General features: G+C 47.8%; 1 protein-coding gene across 1 annotated transcript in view; it reads left to right on the plus strand.

The window, feature by feature from the left end:
• The window catches only part of MED15 (mediator complex subunit 15), an 87,897-nt gene that overhangs the window by 14,334 nt on the left and 56,459 nt on the right, over positions 1 to 17,104 (plus strand). Inside the window, exon 2 of the mRNA XM_036759931.1 lies at positions 13,968 to 14,055. Coding sequence (XP_036615826.1) covers positions 13,968 to 14,055 — 88 coding nt within the window. The remainder of the gene's footprint in view (positions 1 to 13,967; positions 14,056 to 17,104) is intronic.

Consider the following 17,104-nt stretch of genomic DNA (forward strand, 5'->3'; position numbering starts at 1 on the left):
TAACCTCAGACAACTCCCTTCTCTCAGTCTTCATTTTTTTCCACATTCAGTCAGGGATTAGTGAATATTTTTAAAAGCTTTTAGCAACTACATTTCATCATAATTAGTTTCCTCTGTATTCCTGTATATTAGATTTTCTGCATTTAAAATCAGCCTGGGGGAGGGGAGCAAAGTGAAAAAAACAGGTGAAGTCCCCCTGGGCCGGCTGGCCTGGGGCCTCCCAATTCCATGTTCTTGGTTCTTCAGGCTAGGAAAAGGTGGATCTTGGAAGTGGCCCCCAAGGACTGTGGGAGTTTGTTTCCTCATGGGCAAAATGGGCAGAATGTAGTGATTTTGCTCAGAGATTGTTTTTAGGATCAGATGTGATAGTAATCCAGTGCTTTAGAAATCTTATAGGAATATTAGCTATTATGAGAATGGATGAAGGAAAAAATGTTTGTGAAATCTGTCGTCAGTGCCAGGCACTGTGCTGGGCACTGGGGATACAAGTGATACAAGAGAGAATCCTTGCTCTTAGCACGATGCCTGGCACACAGTGAGTGGTTAAAAATGCCTCCTTCCTTCAAGAGATTTTATTCTAATAGTAATGAAGGAAAAAGAGATGGAAGAGGGGAAGGGTGTGCAGGAAGGTGAGAGGGCCTGGGGGGAGGGCTGGGTGGCAGGATGGGCTGGTGCCAGCCAGCTGGTTTGTGCTCACTCAGTCTAACTATGGTATTGGGCCCGAGGCCTGAGGTGCCAAAGATGAGTGAATTCGCTTCCCGAGGAGCTGGGGACATGAATCTTGGGGTCCGGTGAAGGAACGCAGGGCAGTGCAGGAAGGCCGGTGCTGAGATGATCTTTCCAGGAGAAGGTCAGCTCTGAGGGGCTGGGGCCATTTTGGCTTTGTGTCCCTGGGTGGCATTTACTGAGTTGGGTTTTTTAAAAAATTAAACTGAGGCAGAGTTATGGTGCAGTGGAAAGAGCACGTGTTCAAGTCCTTCCTCTAACACTTACTTGTATGATCTTGGACAAGTCATTCGATGTCAGGCTTCGGGTTCCTTGTCTATAAAAATAAGGTGTGAAGGCCTGGATAGTTGGTCTTTGAAGTCTCTTCTGGGTCTGTGATCCCTTAAAATTTGAGGGGATCGTGCCTGGCAAATAGTAGGTGCTTCATGTTTATTGACTAACTGACTAACTTCCTTTCCTCTCTCACTCTCTTCTTAACTCTGTACAGTCTGGCTTCTAACCTAATCATCCAACTGAAATCACTCTCCCCAGAATTACTAAGGATCTCTCACCTGCTAAATTTAACGACCTTTTCTCAGGCCTCATCCTCCTTGGCCTCTCTGTCTGGCCATCACCCTCTTTTCTGTGAGATTGCCTTCTCTCTAGGTTTTCATGATGCTCCTTTCTTCTAGTTCTCCTTCCTACCTGGCCACTTCTCAGTTTCCTTTGTGGATCTTCATCCAGGTCACCCCTACTTGGCTTGAGCATCCACAGAGCTCTGTCCTCTTCTCCCTCTGTCATACTTTGCTTGTTATTATTAATAAAACTCAAAGGCTTCTTGGGTCCAGGCTGGCTCTCTGGCCACCTGGTGGGCTCAGGGATCAGCTTCCAAATTGCTCCTTTGGAGGTTTTCTAAGAATTTTTTTGTAAATGCTGCTAATAAATATGAGAAGTGACTAAGCTTCTCTGGGAGGCTTGGTGCAGAGCGGCTTCCTCCAGCGCCCTTCCAAGCTCCTTCCCCAAATTTATTTCTTCTTTCTTCCTTGAAATCGATACCCAAGCTGTTTGTATGCTGCTTCTACAGTTTTCTTAGGGCTTTACAGAAAGAATGTGAAGTGGTAACTCTGGGCAAGACATGAGGAACTAGGCCTTTCTTCCTTCCCCTCCCTCCCTCAGTCTTTAACTCTCTGGCATTTTCGCCTTTTTCACTAAAGTCTCCCAGAGAAATGTATTCATCCGAGTGACCTACTGGGATCTTCAGGTGCCAGGTAACTGAAGTAAGGGCGATCTGCCTTTGTGTCTCCCTTTGCATTAACTCGCATCATCACGCCCCCCCTTCTTCCTTTGCCGATGTCACTGGGCTTCCTACATAATCTCTCCACTCTGCAGACCATCGTTTTCATTGCTGCTTGTAACACTGATCCGCTCCTGTTATTTGGAACTTTCTGTGGCCTCGCTGCATATTGGGTAGAGTATAGCATCTGGATCCTGGCATTCAAGGCCTCCTACAAGCTGCGTGTCCAGGCTGCTTCCTGTTCTGATTTTATCTAGAATTATTCCCCGTCTTGTCTGTGTTCTGTGTTCTGGTCCTACTTCTTCCTCTCCCCTGGCCTTTGTTTGCCCTATTTCATCACCCAGAATGGATTCCTCCTCCCTCCGTCCTCGGCACCTGTCCGTGTTCCCACCACATTCCATCTTCCTCCAGGAAGCCTAGAGGCTGTGGGTGTGTGGTCTTTCCCAGAGGAGGGGCATGTGCTGGCTTGAGACCTTGGGCAAGTCTCTCATTGCTCCTGTGTCTTGGTTTCCTTCGCTGTGGGCAAAAAGAGGGGAGGTTCTAGACCTAAGTTCTAGGTCTCGTCGCCCCAGCTGGCATCTCTCTCATTTCCAAAGCTACTTGTGCTTTCATCTCACTTTCCCTTAGATAGTAGTTGGGCTGTACACTTGTGTACTTGTCTTCCTTCAGGCTGTAAGGTCCTTGAGGGTAGACCCTGGGCCTTATCGAGCTCTGGATTCCCAGCCTTTTGTACCCCCCAGTCTTGTGCTTTTGCTAGCTGCTTTTTACCTGTTGTTTGGGTTAAACTTAGTGCTGTTCCGGAAGCTAAGCCCTTGGAGGCTTTTCTGGCCAGGGTCTAGGTCTCTAGGGAAAGAGCAGGGGAACGAAAAGTTCCAGGGAACTGGGCGCCAGTGGCTATCAGCCTGAAGGAAAGGAAATACTTATTTTGAGGATTGGGGAGTAAAGGAGGTTCTGGGGGACTTGGCCAAACTCCTCTCCTCGGGGCTAATCCTGCCTTCTAACGGTAGAATGGAACCTCCATCTCCATTTAACCTTGCTGATGCACTCCTGCCATCCGGTGGTGAAGCAAAGAATTTCTCTGTAGTTTTTCTAGACAAGTTTTTCCTACCTGGAAAGGACATCATACAGCCTGTGTCTAGACCCTTGTAAGGAAACAGGCTGCGAGATGGAGACGAGAGCTTCAATGCTGTTCAGTAAGCATTTTATTAAGCACCCTCTCTGTGCAGGCAGTGGACACACAGCACCCCAAATGAAAGTCCCCGTCCTTAAAGAACTTACTATGTTCTCTAGGTGTAGACATAAAATGTCTACACCTGATCACATGCAAAATAAATGCCAGGTCATTTTGGGAGGGAGGCACTAGCAGCTGGAGTATCAAGTTAGGTCTCATGTAGGAGTTGATGCTTGGACTGATCTTTGAAAGAAGCCAGGAATTCCAAGAGCTGGAGAGAGGAAAGGGGGTACGATACATTCCAGGCAAAGGCCCAGAGGTGGGAGATGGAATGTCCTGTGTGAGGACCTGTAAAGAGGTGAGTTTGGGCATTTCTAAGTGCTTGCTATGTGCCAAACCTTGGGCTTCATGCTGGGCATGCACACCCTCGAGGAGCATGAAAAGAGTGATGTGTGACGAGGCTTGAAAAGGGAAGTGGAAGCCAGGTTGGTTGTAATTGGGTGTAACCTCTCAAATTCCCTTGTTTGATCCCAATCCGTTGTTGTTCCATCTCCCCTCCTCCAGTCCCTCAGGCCATCCGTCTGCACAGGCTACATTCTCCTCCCTTCCTCATTTTGACCCCTTGGTGAAAGAGCTCCAGTCTGCACTGTCCTCTTGAATCCCTTACTCCTTTTTCTCATGTTGCCAGTCTTGCCCTGCCAGGCATCAGCCATGGATCACTCCCACCATCTGCTACCTTTGCACTTGCTCACATGCTGCTGAACAGAAGAAGAAAAATACATGAGCCCAGGCTGACTGGATCAGCTACCGATTTCTGAGCTGGGCCCTCGCTGCAGCAAAGCGATCCATTCACCTCACCTCCATAACTGACTCACTCTCCCAAACTTTTTCATCCCTCCTTAAGCCCACCATGCCCCCCCGACCCTTCCCCACCTCTGAGATGAGAATCTGGCCTTATACTTCATTGACAAAACTGAGGCCATTCATGGAGAGCTCCCTCTTCACCTCCTCCTCGATTGCCTCCCCCCGCGCTCTCCTCTTTCACTCCTAATTCTCGTGAACAGGTGGCCCTTTCTTCTTGCCAAGGCAAACCCCTCTGCCTGCTTAAACCCCCCATTCCATCCCATCTTCTCCAGCACATCATCCCCTCTATCATGCCTCTTTCTCACTACTCGTCAGTCTTTCCCTGTCTATTGGCTGCTTCCCTACAACTGTGCCCAGGTCTCCCCCATCCTTGGAAAAATCAGATGAGGACCCTGATACATTCACCTCCAATAGCCATCTCTGAGATTTCTCCTCCCTTTTTGTAGCTGAACTCTTTGAGAAGGTGCCTTCCACTTTGTTCTTGCCTTTCTTTCTATCCTGGCTGCTCAGCACAGGGCCTGGCCCATAGCAGGAGTGGTGAATACATGTTTCCTGTCTCCTTAGTGACTTGGGCAGCCCTGTGCTTTAGGAATGTCACTTTGTCAGCTGTGTGGGAGGTGACTTGGGGGAGGTGGGGTGGTGGAGTTGAGGACAGGAGAGCCATTCTGACCTGAGCTAGGCTGGTGTCTGTGTGAGTAGAGAAAATGGAAATGATGTGGCCAAGACAGGATTTGGCTGGTGCTTGTACATATGGGTGAGGGGCAGGAGATCGTCTGAGGTGAGGAAGCGTGGAGGTATGCTCAACTGAGCAGGGACTTGTGGGAGAGGGCAGCGCAGTAGAGACTTGAATACAGGTCTTAGCCAGCTTTGCTCCTTCTTGTGCTAGGCCATGTTAAAAATTGGTGCCTTCCTCTAGTCTGAACCTAGACAATGCCACATCCTCTTTGCCCAATAAGTAATTTGTTGATTTCACCTTTGGGGAAGGTTATCCTAGTTGGGTAGTTAGGTACAGATCATGGAGACACTGAAGGCTGAGACACCAGTTAGGAATGAATGAAATAGCACAAGAGTCTGTGTCCTCAAGGAGCTAAGATTCTCATAGAGAGAGAGCATACAAGTCCCAGAATGACATGGTTTAAGAGTTGGGAGAGACCTCAGTGGCCATCTCGTCCAGCCCCTGAGTGAAAGGAGGCCCTGCTAGAACCTGTGGAGGAAGTGGTTTCTGCAGACCTCCAGGGAGGAAGAGCTGGCATCCTTTGAAGCAGCATGTGCCACTTTTGGATAGTTGAAATCAGAAGGAAGTTTTTCCTGACATCTAGCCTGAATTTGCCCCTTTGCAGCTTCCACCATGACTCCTAGTTCTGCCCTCTGGGGATGAACAGAACGGTCTGATTTCTCCTTCTGTATGCCAGCCCTTTGGATACTTGAACACAGCTGTCCTGTTCACTCCCTTCCCCAGCCTCCTAGTCTTCTCTTTTCCAGGCTAAACATATGCGGTTCCTTCAACCAGTGCTGTATAACCTAGACTTCCTGGTTACAAACTCCTGCCTGAGGGCCAGTCTGACCTCTTTGCTGGTTTTTGAGACCAGAGAAAGAACTGAGAATGCTTTGTAGTTTTAAATACAATAAAACTATTTGATAATTTAAAACATTCTTAGTTGGGGGTTGCACAGAACCAGGACTTGGCCCGAGCTCCAGAGCCTGTCCAGTTTATCAGTGTCCTTCCTAAGCTACTCCCAGAACTGAACCCAGTGCTTCAGATGAGGAGGGCAGATTGCAACAAGACTTCCCCTCCCCCCTTTCCTAGGTGCTTTGCCCCTCTTAATATAGCCCAGATACATTTTTCTGCTGAGATTCATTGAGCTGGCAGTCCCCCCCAACCCTCCTGCCATCTAATTGGGCCTTTGGTAACGTATTTGTGAAGCTTCATTTACATACTTGGCAAGACTTGACATTTTCACTAATTGAATTTCACCTTATTTGGTTTAGGCAAGGGTCTAACCCAGGGTAGTCAGGGCCCCTCAGCTAAGAATTTTTTTGGTTGATTATCAAGTTCTTTTTGGATCCAGTGTTAGGTATTCTTCCCAGTTTGATGTCATCTGCCAGTTTGATAAGCAAACCTTCTATTCCTTTATTCAGAACCTTGAGAAGAATGCTAAACAGTTTGGGGTCTAGTACAGATCCCTGGGGCCCTCCCCTGCAGACTTCCTGCCATGTCAACACTGAGTCTGGCCAGCCAGTCTGATTGGGTTCCCATTCATATCACTCCCTCATTCTCCATGAGAATAACAGGAGATAGTAAATCAAAAGCATAGGGAAAATGCACGTAAACTATATCCAAAATATACCCCTCATCTGTTCGGTGAGTGATCCTGTTAAAAAAAAAAAAGAGGCTGTGAAGTTAATCTGGCATGATCTGTGCTTGTTGAAGCCCAGCTGGGTCTCTGAGATGGATCACTAGATCGATTGCTGTTCCGCTTTCTCATGGGCCAGCCATTCCACTTGAGAATTTCCCCAGGAATCCAAGGCAGTGTCCCTGGCCTAGAGTTTGGCTCTGAGGTCTTTTAAAGATTGGGGCAATGCTTGGCTTTCTTCAGTCTTGTGGCCCCTCTAATTTTCCCTGTGCTTTCCAGTCATTGCTGACAGTGGCTTGGCGGGCCCATCTGCCAGTTCTTCCAGGACTTGGCTCATCTGGGCCAGGGAGGCCTGGTGCTCTTATCCTATTGCCCACCTCATCTTGGGAAGCACCTCCTCGTTAAGCATTTTGTTCTGTCACTTACAGGGTAAAAGTCACTCTTTGCAGAGAAAACAGAAAGAGCATCCCGTTGGTAAAGGTCCTCTGTCATTCCCCCCACTTTTCTGCTGTCCCAGCCATCCCATCCCATCTCCATCCTAGCATTCCAACCCCAGGATTGGAAGTGAGGCCCAAGGGTAGTATTGACATGAACCAGAGGTAGAAAGCAGGGGATGGGGTCAGGGAGAGCTTTATTCATGGAGTGGGTGGTGAGCCCAGGTGGCCTCCCACTCCCCCCACATGGATGGGATGTAAAATCACAGTTCGATGGGCTGGTCTTGGTGGGCTAGATATTGTAAAGTCTTTTTGTTGATTATATGACTCTGGCTTTCCAGTGGTTTCTCCGCCTCCTAGGTGTATAGTTAAGCAAGCAAGGCCATTTCTTGAGCCCTTTGGACCGATATGGAGGGTCTGCTTTCTTCTGCACCTCCCTCTACTTGTGGGAGAGAGGTGTAGTTATGGGGAACCCACTAATGTGGAGATTCCTCAATTGTCTCGCACAGAATGAGATAGACTTTTTGGATTTGGCCAATGTGGAAATTTCGTTTTCATGACTAGGAATATTTATGATGAAGGTTTTATTTATTTTTATTATTATTTAATTGGAAAGTGGGACAAGGACACAAAGACTGGTGGCCTTGTGCCCAGAGTGCTTATCTCTGTACTTTATGTCCCAGCTTCTGGTTTTGTCCTGCCTTGCCTTGTGTCTGCCGTTGTTCATACCAAGAATGTGGGACTCCCTTTCCCTCTTCTCCTTTCTTCCACACCCTACAATCTCTCCTATCCATCCAGGCTCAGCCCTATGTGCCCCAGGCTTCTTTAGGCCTTCCCCAACTCTTGTTAGCTGGAAGGAAGCTCCATTTCTGGCTTCAGCCTCTCTTTGGCCCCCCCCCCCCCATTTCCCCTTTACCGTAGTTGGATACAGGCCTTCTCTGCTGGAGGGCATGGCCTGAGTTGCCATCTACCTCTTTCCCATCCTACCCCCCATTCCTCTTGGCTTTTTTCTTGAGCAGAGCACAGGGACTGGAGACCCCAAAGGCAAGCAGCAGGTCCCAAAAAGGCATCCTTTTTGCTTAGATTATGCAGTGTGGTAGAAGGATTAGTGGGTTTGGGGCAGGAGCCAGAGGTTGAGTTCACAGTGGCATAGAATCCCCTCTGTTCCCGCTGGACAGGTAGTCTTCTAGGCTTTGTTTGCAGACCCCTAGTAAGGGGAAACCCTTCTCTCCTGAGGCACCCCGTTTCATCTTTGGGTAGGTATAAGTGTTAAAAGTCTTTTTGCTTTTTAAAATAAAGTTTTATTTTATTTTGAAGTCTTCATTTTCTCCCTCTCACTCTCCCTCCAATGTACCACCTCCCCCCCAAAAAAAACCCAAGAGAAATGAAAGGAGTGAAAGACTATGTCCGGTCAAACAAAACCAATTCCTGAATTGTAGGAGTGAGTGTCTTCACCTGTGCCCTGAAGCCCTCCAGAGCTGGGGGCCTGGTTCATCATGAGTGCTTTGGAATTGGACTTGCTCATTCTGTCAGTCAGTGTTAGAAAGGTTTTCTCATGCTTTCAAGCTTAAATGTTCCTCTCTAAAGCTTATCAGTGGCCTTCCAGAAATGGGCCAGCCAGAACTAAACATCCAGGTTTTGCCCACTAAAGTAGGTGTGCCCCAGGCTTCTGTCCTGGGCTTCTCTTCTCTCTCCATACTGCTTCACTTGGTGAGCTTGTCAGCTCCCATGAATTCAGTTTTTATCTATCTGCGGAGGACTCTAAAATCTACTCGTCCGGCTCCAACCTACCTCCCAGCCTCAAAGCTGCTTGTTAAACATCTTTAATTGGACATCCCATAGACATCTTAAACTCAGCATGTCCCAAACAGAACTTGTTAGCTTTCCCACCACCTTTGCTATTATCATTGAGGCACCAGTGTTCACTTAGTCATCCAGGCTCACCCTTTGGGTGTCCTCCTCAACTTCTCTGTTACACTCACCCACATAACCATTTAGTGCCATGCTTCCCCCCATCTCCTGTGTCCCTGCTTCTCTACTCCTACGGTCAGTACCATGGTATAGGCCCTTGCCACCTTGTGCCTAGACCATCATCATAGCCTGCTTCAATCCTTTCCCCATCCTCCATCACCTGCCAGAGTGATCTTCCTAAAGATTGGGTGTCACCATGTCACACCGCTCCCACCCAAATTCTTCTTTTTCCCGCTCTAAGGCCTTCTGAACCTGCCCCCTTCATGCCTTTGCAGTCTTCTCCATGTGTCCTGTGATCCAGCAGCACTGACCTTCTTGCTGTTGCTCCCACAGAACACTCCATCTTTGGATTCTGGGCTTTTTCACTGAATGCTTCCCTCCCCATCTCCGGAATCATTCCCCCTGAATGGATCTTGGTACATAGTCTTGTAAATCCTCTCTTCCGTAAGAATGTCAGCTCTGTGAAGGGGAGAGTAACTCCTGCTGCTTTTCTCCGGATCCTCAGCTAGTGAGTGTTGATAAATGTTGATTAATTCGCCGATTGAGTAGGAAGTCACATGGTCTTAAATCACATGCACTTAAGGACAATCACTGGCAATTGGGTGGCAGTGGGTGAGAGTAGGGGAGAGGCCTGAGGCAGGGAGACCCCTTAGGAAGTTCCCGCTGTGGCCACTTGAGAGAGGGGGTGGGGGATGTGTGAGTATAGAGGCCAGGTAGCATGTGAAAGATGTAGTGGAGGTAGAAACAGCAAGATCTGAGCGTTTGGTTAGATATACTGGGGTGAGAAGGAGTGAGGAGAGGATTAATACTGAGAAAGACAGGTCAGTTTAGGGCTTTCAGGGTTTTGTGAAGTGGAGAACTGAACTCTGTCACCTTGGAGGCCCTGTCGAGCTCCAAATGTTAGGTTTTTATGGTTCTAAGTTCTCCCAGCTTTTTAAGTTCTCTCAGATGTTCCACATATGGCAGTGTTTCCAGATGCCTCTCCAACCTGGTCCTAGCCCTCCCCTTTTCCGCCCCAGCTTTACAGTGCCTTTCTGAAAATGCAGCTCCTAGAGCTCGAGGCAGGTCTTTTGAGCAGGTAGCAGCAAGGCGGCCCTCTTCCTCTTCCTCTGTCTGGGTTTATAGGCTAAGATCACAGCTCTTTGGCCTATGAATTGAGCCTCATCAACTAAACCCCCCAGGTCTTTGTCCCCAGTGCATTTCCAGCAGATGCAATAATTTTGGTTGCCTAATGCATTTTGGAATATAATTTATACTTGTTTCTATATTGTTAATTTTCTTTCACATAAGGGAGTTCATTCAGTTGATTTGATGGGCCTTCACACACACATCCACAACCATGTTTCTTAAATACTTGGATTGATTTTTGATGGATTTTAACCCTTCTATATCTTCTTATTCTATATAATTTTTGCCTGTGTTTTTCTGCAGCTCCTCCATGGAGTATCTAACATGTTGGTGGCTTTTTTTTTTCTAAACTCAGTTTTATTTTCAGTTAGAAATTCTCTCCCTTCCCCTAGTGAAGGCAAGAAAAACAATTATTGCAAAACACATTTCCACATTAGTCATGTGGAATCAGTCAGTCAGTAAACATTTATTAGGTACCTGCTGTGTACCAGGAACTGTGTTGGGCAAAAAGAGGCAGAAGCCAGTGTCTGCCCTCAAGGAGCTTACATGGGAGAAATGACATGCAAACTACATACAAAGTAAGGTATGTGCGGGAGAAATAGGGTATAATTAACAAGGTACTGGAACTGAGGGGTCACTGGAAAGGCTTCCTGTAGAAGGTGGGATTTTAGGACTTAGAGGAAGCCAGGGAGGTCAGTAGTTAGAATAGAGAAGGAGGCAGAGCCTTCCAGTCATGGAGGACAGCCAGAGAAAATGTCCGGAGTGGAAGGATGGAGTGTTTTGTTCAAGGAACAATGAGGAGGCTGGTGTCACTGGATAAAAGAGTTTGTGTTGGGGAGTAAGGTGTAAGAAGACTGGAAAGGTAGTAGGAGGCTAGGAATGGAGAGATGAGGGCGCATTGTTGCAGAGGTGAAATCAATAGGCCTTGGTAGTAGTTTGGTTATGGGGAGTGAGAGGTAATGAGGGATACAGGATGACTCCAAGCCTGGGGGCCTAGAAGGTGGTGGTGCCCTCACAGTAGTAATAGGGAAGATAGCAGGAGGGGAGAGTTCAGGGGGAAAGATTCCATTTTGGTTTTGCTGAATGTAAGACGTCTGCTAGACATCCAGTTTGAGGTGTCAGAAAGTCTGGGGTAGGAGAGGTGGATTTGAGAGTCATAGCCTAGAGATAGTCATTTAATCCATAGAATCTGATGAGTGAAGTTGTATAGGGGGAGAGGAGAAGAAGGCCCAGGACAGACCCCCAAGAGACACCCGCAATTGATCTAGAGAAACATTCAGCAAAGGAGACAGAGAAGCAGTGGTCAGAGAGGGAGTAGGAGAAAGGGGGTGGGGGGGGTGTTGGCCTAAAAAACCCAGGGAAGAGAGAGTGATGGAGAGTGTCCAAGGCTGCAGAGAGGCCAAGGAGAATGAGGATGGAGAAGAGGCTGTTGGATTTGGCAACTTGAGGTCATTAGTTACTTTGGAGAGAGCAGCTTCAGTGGAATGATGAAGTAGGAAGATGGATTGTATGGGGTTAAGAAAAGAGTTAGGGGCAGCTAGGTGGCACAGTGAGTAGATGTAAATGAAAGGTATTTCCAGGGCACCGGCCCTGGAGTCAGGAGGACGACCTGAGCTCAAATCCTGCCTCAGACCCTTGACATACTTACTAGCTGTGTGACCTTGGGCAAGTCACTTAACCCCAATTGCCCTGCCTTCTCCCCTCCAAAAAAAAAAAAGAGTGAGAGGGGAGAAAGTAGAGGCCCCAGTGAAGGCAGCTTTTCCAGGAGTTTAGCTACAAAGGGCAGAGGAGATATGAGATGATAGTTAGCAGGGATGGAAGGATCAAGTGCGAAGGTTTTCAGGACGGGGAAGACATGGGTAGGTTTGCAGCCAATAGGAAATGAGCCAGTGGAGAGGGAGAGATGGAAGAGAAAGTGATATAGTGGGGTTGGGGTGGGGGAGCAGTCTGTTGGAGGAGAGGGGATGGAATTGGGGTTGGTTTTGGCATGAGTGAGACCACTTCACCCTGTGAGATGGGGTGAAGGAGGAGAAGGTGGCACAAGACAGCTGAGGGATGGGAGATGTGGAGAAGAGGGAGCTCACAGTGAATGGCTGCAAATTTTATCTGCAAAATAGGAGGCAGGTTCTCAGCCAAGAGGGAGGAGGAGAGGCAGGTTTGGGAGGTTTGGAAGAGCTGCTGTATAGGGTGGGAGAGTGAGTTGGTACAGGAGGTATAGAAAGATTGCCTGCCAGCATTGAGGGCCCGAATGAGGTGGAACATCAATCTGTAATAGACCCAGTCAGAAGCAAGAAAATATGCTTCAGTCTGCACTGTGTGCCAGTTCTCTCTCTGGAGGTGGGCAGCAGGTTTTATTATGAATCATTCGGAATTGTCGTTGGTCATTGTGTTGTTCAATTACTCAGTCTTTTTGTAGCTGCTTATCCTTACAGTGTTGCTGTTTCTGCATCAGTTTCTGTACCTCCTGGTCCTGCCCACTTCACTCTGTTCTGGCAAGCCTTCCCAGGTTTTCCTGAGGGCACCCTGCTCATCGCTTCTTGTAGCACAGTAGTGTTCCATCGCAATCACATGCCACAGTTTGTTCAGCTGTTCCTCAGTTGATGGGCATGCCCTCAGTTTCCAATTCTTTGCCACCACAAAAAGAGCTGCTACATACACAGGTCCTTTTTTTATTCTTTGATCTCTTTGGGTTGTAGCATTATTGCTAGGTCAAAGGACAGGCCTAATTTAGTAGCTTTTTGAACATAATTCCAAATTGTTTCTGGGGTGGTTAGATTTGTTCATGACTCTACCATCAGTACAGTAGTATACCTGTTTTCTCATGTCCCCTCCAGCATTTGTCATTTTCCTTTTCATCGTCTTAGACAGTCGGATGGGTGTGAGGTGATACCTCGGATTATTGTTCATCTCTCTCTAATTAGTAATGATTTGGAGCATTTTTTTACATGGCTATCGATAGTGTTAATTTCTTTTTCTGTGAAAACAGCTTGTTCATATCCTTTGACCATTTATCAATTGAGGAATGGCTTATTCTTGTAAATTTGACTCAGTTCCACACATACTTTTAAAATAAAAGCAGTGTCAGAAAACTTCATGCAAAGATTTTCCCCTCCTCAGTTTCCTGCTTTTCTTCTAATTTTAGTTGTATTGGTTTTGTTTGTCCAAAAACTCTTAAAGTTTTATGTAATCAAAACCATACATTTTACCTCCCGTGAACCTTTCTGTCTCTTGTTTGGTCACAAACTTTTCCTCCATTCATAAATCTGACAAATGATTTCTTTCATACTGCACTAATTTGTTTATAATATCACTCCTTCAGTCTAAGTCACGTGCCCATTTTGAGATTATTTTGGTAAACAATGTACATGTTGGCTTTGTGCCTAGTTTCCACCAGACTCCTTTCCCATTTTCCAAACAGTTTTTTTTCACCCAGTGAGTTCTGGCCCCAATACATGGGATCTCTCAGTTGATCAAATACCAAGTTACTGCTCTCACCACTCTGGCTTCTGTCTGTCGCACACCTGACGTCTTCCACTGGGGGCCTTTGAGGAGGAGGAGGATAATAAAAGAACCAGAGAAAGTCTACAGGGCAGGGGGTGAGGGGGTGAGCTTGGGCTGTCGTTTACTCCTCCACTCTTATTATACATGTTCCTCTGTCCTACTTTCCCAGAATGTTTTAAACTCCTTCCCCAGCAACTGGTACACTAATCTCTACACAGTGGACAGTGAATAAATATTTGTTGGCTGCATGACTGATCTCTGTGGTTTGCTTGTGCGTCACTCTGGTGGGAACTTTGACCCCGCCACCTTTGTGGCCTGTGAGGTGGGCCCTCCCCCTAGATCCACTGCCTGCCTCCCCATGACAAGCCCTGAGCCTTTCCCTTGCCCTGGACACAGGGGAGGGGGCCCGGCCCCTCCTTCCTTCTGACCTGAAGCTGACACTGCCCTGAGCCTGGCTGCATCCCTGGGCTGCTCGGGAACAGGAACAGGAGAAGCGAGCATCAGGACTGCTCCAAGTAACCCCTTTTCTGCCTTTTGTGTTACAGTGAAGACGCCATGAGGAAGGCTGGAGTAGCCCACAGCAAATCCAGCAAGGACATGGAAAGCCATGTGTTCTTGAAGGCCAAAACCCGGGTAAGGCACTAATGGAAGAGGAGGGCCGAGGGTGGGAGGCAGGTGGGGGAGCAGCTGAAGGAAGGGGTAGCTCCTTTGTATGGTGTGCCAGACTTTCTTCACAATGACCCTGCCAGGGACACAGGTGAGGGTCACTGAGGCCGAAGGAAGGGGCTTGTCCAGGGTCACCTTCTGACTGTAGCCCCAGAACCCCTCACCGTATTTCAGGTCACCTGTTTAGCTTGTCTCTATTTTTGTAAAAATGAAATCTTTTTGGAGGCTCATTTCTGTAACAACAATAAAAAGAATCATGATACCTTTCATTTACATAGTTTTCAGAGTGCTTTTATGCATATTATTTTAGTGGCCATGGTGGGGAACTTCCTCATCTGGGGCACTCTGTGAGAAGCCGATGTTTCCAGAGGCCAAGGTGATGGTGTTGTTGGGGTGACTTGCTGACAAGTGAGGTTGGGAGCACTCGGGAGCCAAGGGAGTAGCAGGCAGTGCGAGGATCAACCTGCCAACTGCCAGGTATAAGACATGCAATGATGGGCTAGGCACACCTACCACTTCGAGAAGTTGTGGGCATGGTGGGTGCCACCACATTGAATGCCGGCCATCACTTTGATGCTGCTGCCCCTGTGCCACGAGCTCTTTCTCTAAGTCTGTCATGCATTATTAGCCATCATGTGGCAGGAGGTAGAAAGTATTGAATGATGTGGGCTTGATTCTCAGCTTTTTCTACCAGCACTGAGGTCAAGGGTGAGTCATTTCACTTCAGTGAAACTCAGTTTTCTCATCTGTAAAAGGGGCACAGTGCTCCTTGCATCACTGACTCAGCCAGTTGTGAAGGTTCCAAATGAGAATTGGAACCAGCCCTTGAACCCTGTGTTCTGTGAACTGTCACTGGAAATTTCCTGTTGGGCGTCTCTCTAGGAGAGAGACTGTCTGGGATTGATGTAATCCAGAGGAGAGGGAAGCAGGCAAGGCTTTTGTCCCCTCTGAAACCCTCCAATGCCCAGAAAGATGGAGGCCCCTTCAAATGGCTAGGACTACAGAGGTCAGCTAGGTTCCTGGGATGGCTCATAGACACAGAGCTCAGGGGGACCTTAGCGGTCATCTAGGTGAACCTTGGCACTTGTGCTTTGTAAGGGTTATTACATCTGCCATTTCTGGGTCTTCTGGTATAATTAAGTCCTTCCTTTGTGACCCCATCTAAGCCCCAGTGAAGCCACAGAATGATCCCCTCAATCCTATCCAGTAGCTCTTCTCATGAAGGGGTGTGCCTGGGGGTTCATTCCCTCTTCCCTTTTGCCAATGCTTTTATTCCACAGAGGTAGAACCTGGGGCCCATAGAGGGGAAGGTCACAGAAAGAGCAGGAGTCCCTTCCAGAGTATTCTTCCCAAGTGGTGATGCACTCCATGGGGGAGCCTCGAGGCCATCTCTGCTATCTTTGGGACATGGGGCGGGGGGTGCTGGGTAGAGGCAGTTTTCTGCGAAGCTACAGGGTGGCAGAATGGGTTATGATCTGCAGGAACCCCTGACCCCAAAATGGCCCTGGGTCTTTCACTTTCCAGTGTTCTCAGATTCTGACTTCCCTTCTAGCCATGCAGCCCAAAGGTAAGGACAGAGAAGGGGGAAGTGGACAGAGACCATGTAAGACACACACATGCACATGCACACGCACACACACATGCACACATACACATGATCATATTGGATCAGAACTGGAAGGACGCAATTCACTGCTAATTGTCAGGGTTTCAGAGCTGCCTTGCGTTGGCCAAGGCTGGCCTTCCACAGCCTTCATGCACGCTAGAGCCTGTCTTTCCTTTACAGGACATTCTGTTACAGGACATGCCCCGGGCTTAGAGGACCCGGGTGCTAGGCCTTCGTCTACCCCCTGTTAGTCCTGGGACCCCAGTCAAGTCACTTCCTTCCTCTGAGACTCACTTTCCATGTCTGTAGAATGGGGCTGACATTACTTCTGCTTTCTTCAGCACAGCCATGTGTAAACTATCCATCGCTGGAGCAAGCAAACTGTTGTTATACTGGGGGTACTTCAGAAGTCCTGGCTGTGGAGAGACCAGTCTGTAAACAAGTGAAGAATCAGCGGTGGAAAGTCATTGGATACTCGCTAGCTGACATCTCCGTAGTGCTCATGGTTAACAAAGTGTGTTTGTACAGAGTAGGCATTATTAGTCCTGTTTACGGGTGAGGTGACTGAGGCTCGTAGAGTTTAAATGTTGCAGAAGAATTGACTCTGAACTGTCGGCCATAAAGCACCACGGAGGTGTCATCTAGAGTCTGCCAGAAATAATTTTCATTTATTTAGTATTACTCTAAGTCCTGGAATTTCTAACTTGGAGAGAGAAGTGTCTAGAGCAACCTCTTTCCCTCCCTGGTCCTTGAACTTCTCTGTCCTAGAATCTTGAATAGGGAAAAGGATCATAAGAGGTTCAAGTAGTCTTTTGGGTTAGCATTCCAAGAACAAAATTGTCTTCAACTACTCAGTTTCTTCTGTGGGATTTAAAGGCCTCCTCTCTGTGATCAAGATCAAGATTATAACCCTTTCTGAGCGGCTAAAAAGAGAGCTGTTCCCTCCAAGTGGGAAGTGGGCCAGGGAACCAACTGGAGCTACTTCTGCCCTGTGTCTAGTTTCCTTTAGTATGAATTCCATTTAAAAAAAAGTGTTTTGTTTTGTTTTTTCTTAACCTAATCTGCCTTCCTGAGACAACAAATCTGGAAAGGGTTTTTTGATTGAGAGAGTGACAAGGACGTTTAATCTGCTTCCCGTAGCTGAACTCTGATTGGCGCCTAGGGCCTCTGACTGCAACTGCAGGGCTGCTCTCTCCCTTCCCCTCCCCGGACCTCGGCTTCCCCTCTTTAGAATGAGGAGATTGGTCCCATCCACATCCGACCTTCCGGGGTCCTCCCAGCTCGAGCACTCCACGTCCTGTGTTCAGAGGTGCTCACCCAGCCGTAGCAGTCAGATCTGAAGAAAATGGGCAGTATGTTGAACCCAAGTTTTGCATCCCTGCATCTTCCCCCTTTGTCTTGGCCCCCTCC

Source organism: Trichosurus vulpecula, chromosome 1 (assembly GCF_011100635.1).
Source record: "Trichosurus vulpecula isolate mTriVul1 chromosome 1, mTriVul1.pri, whole genome shotgun sequence".
Lineage (NCBI taxonomy): Eukaryota > Metazoa > Chordata > Mammalia > Diprotodontia > Phalangeridae > Trichosurus > Trichosurus vulpecula.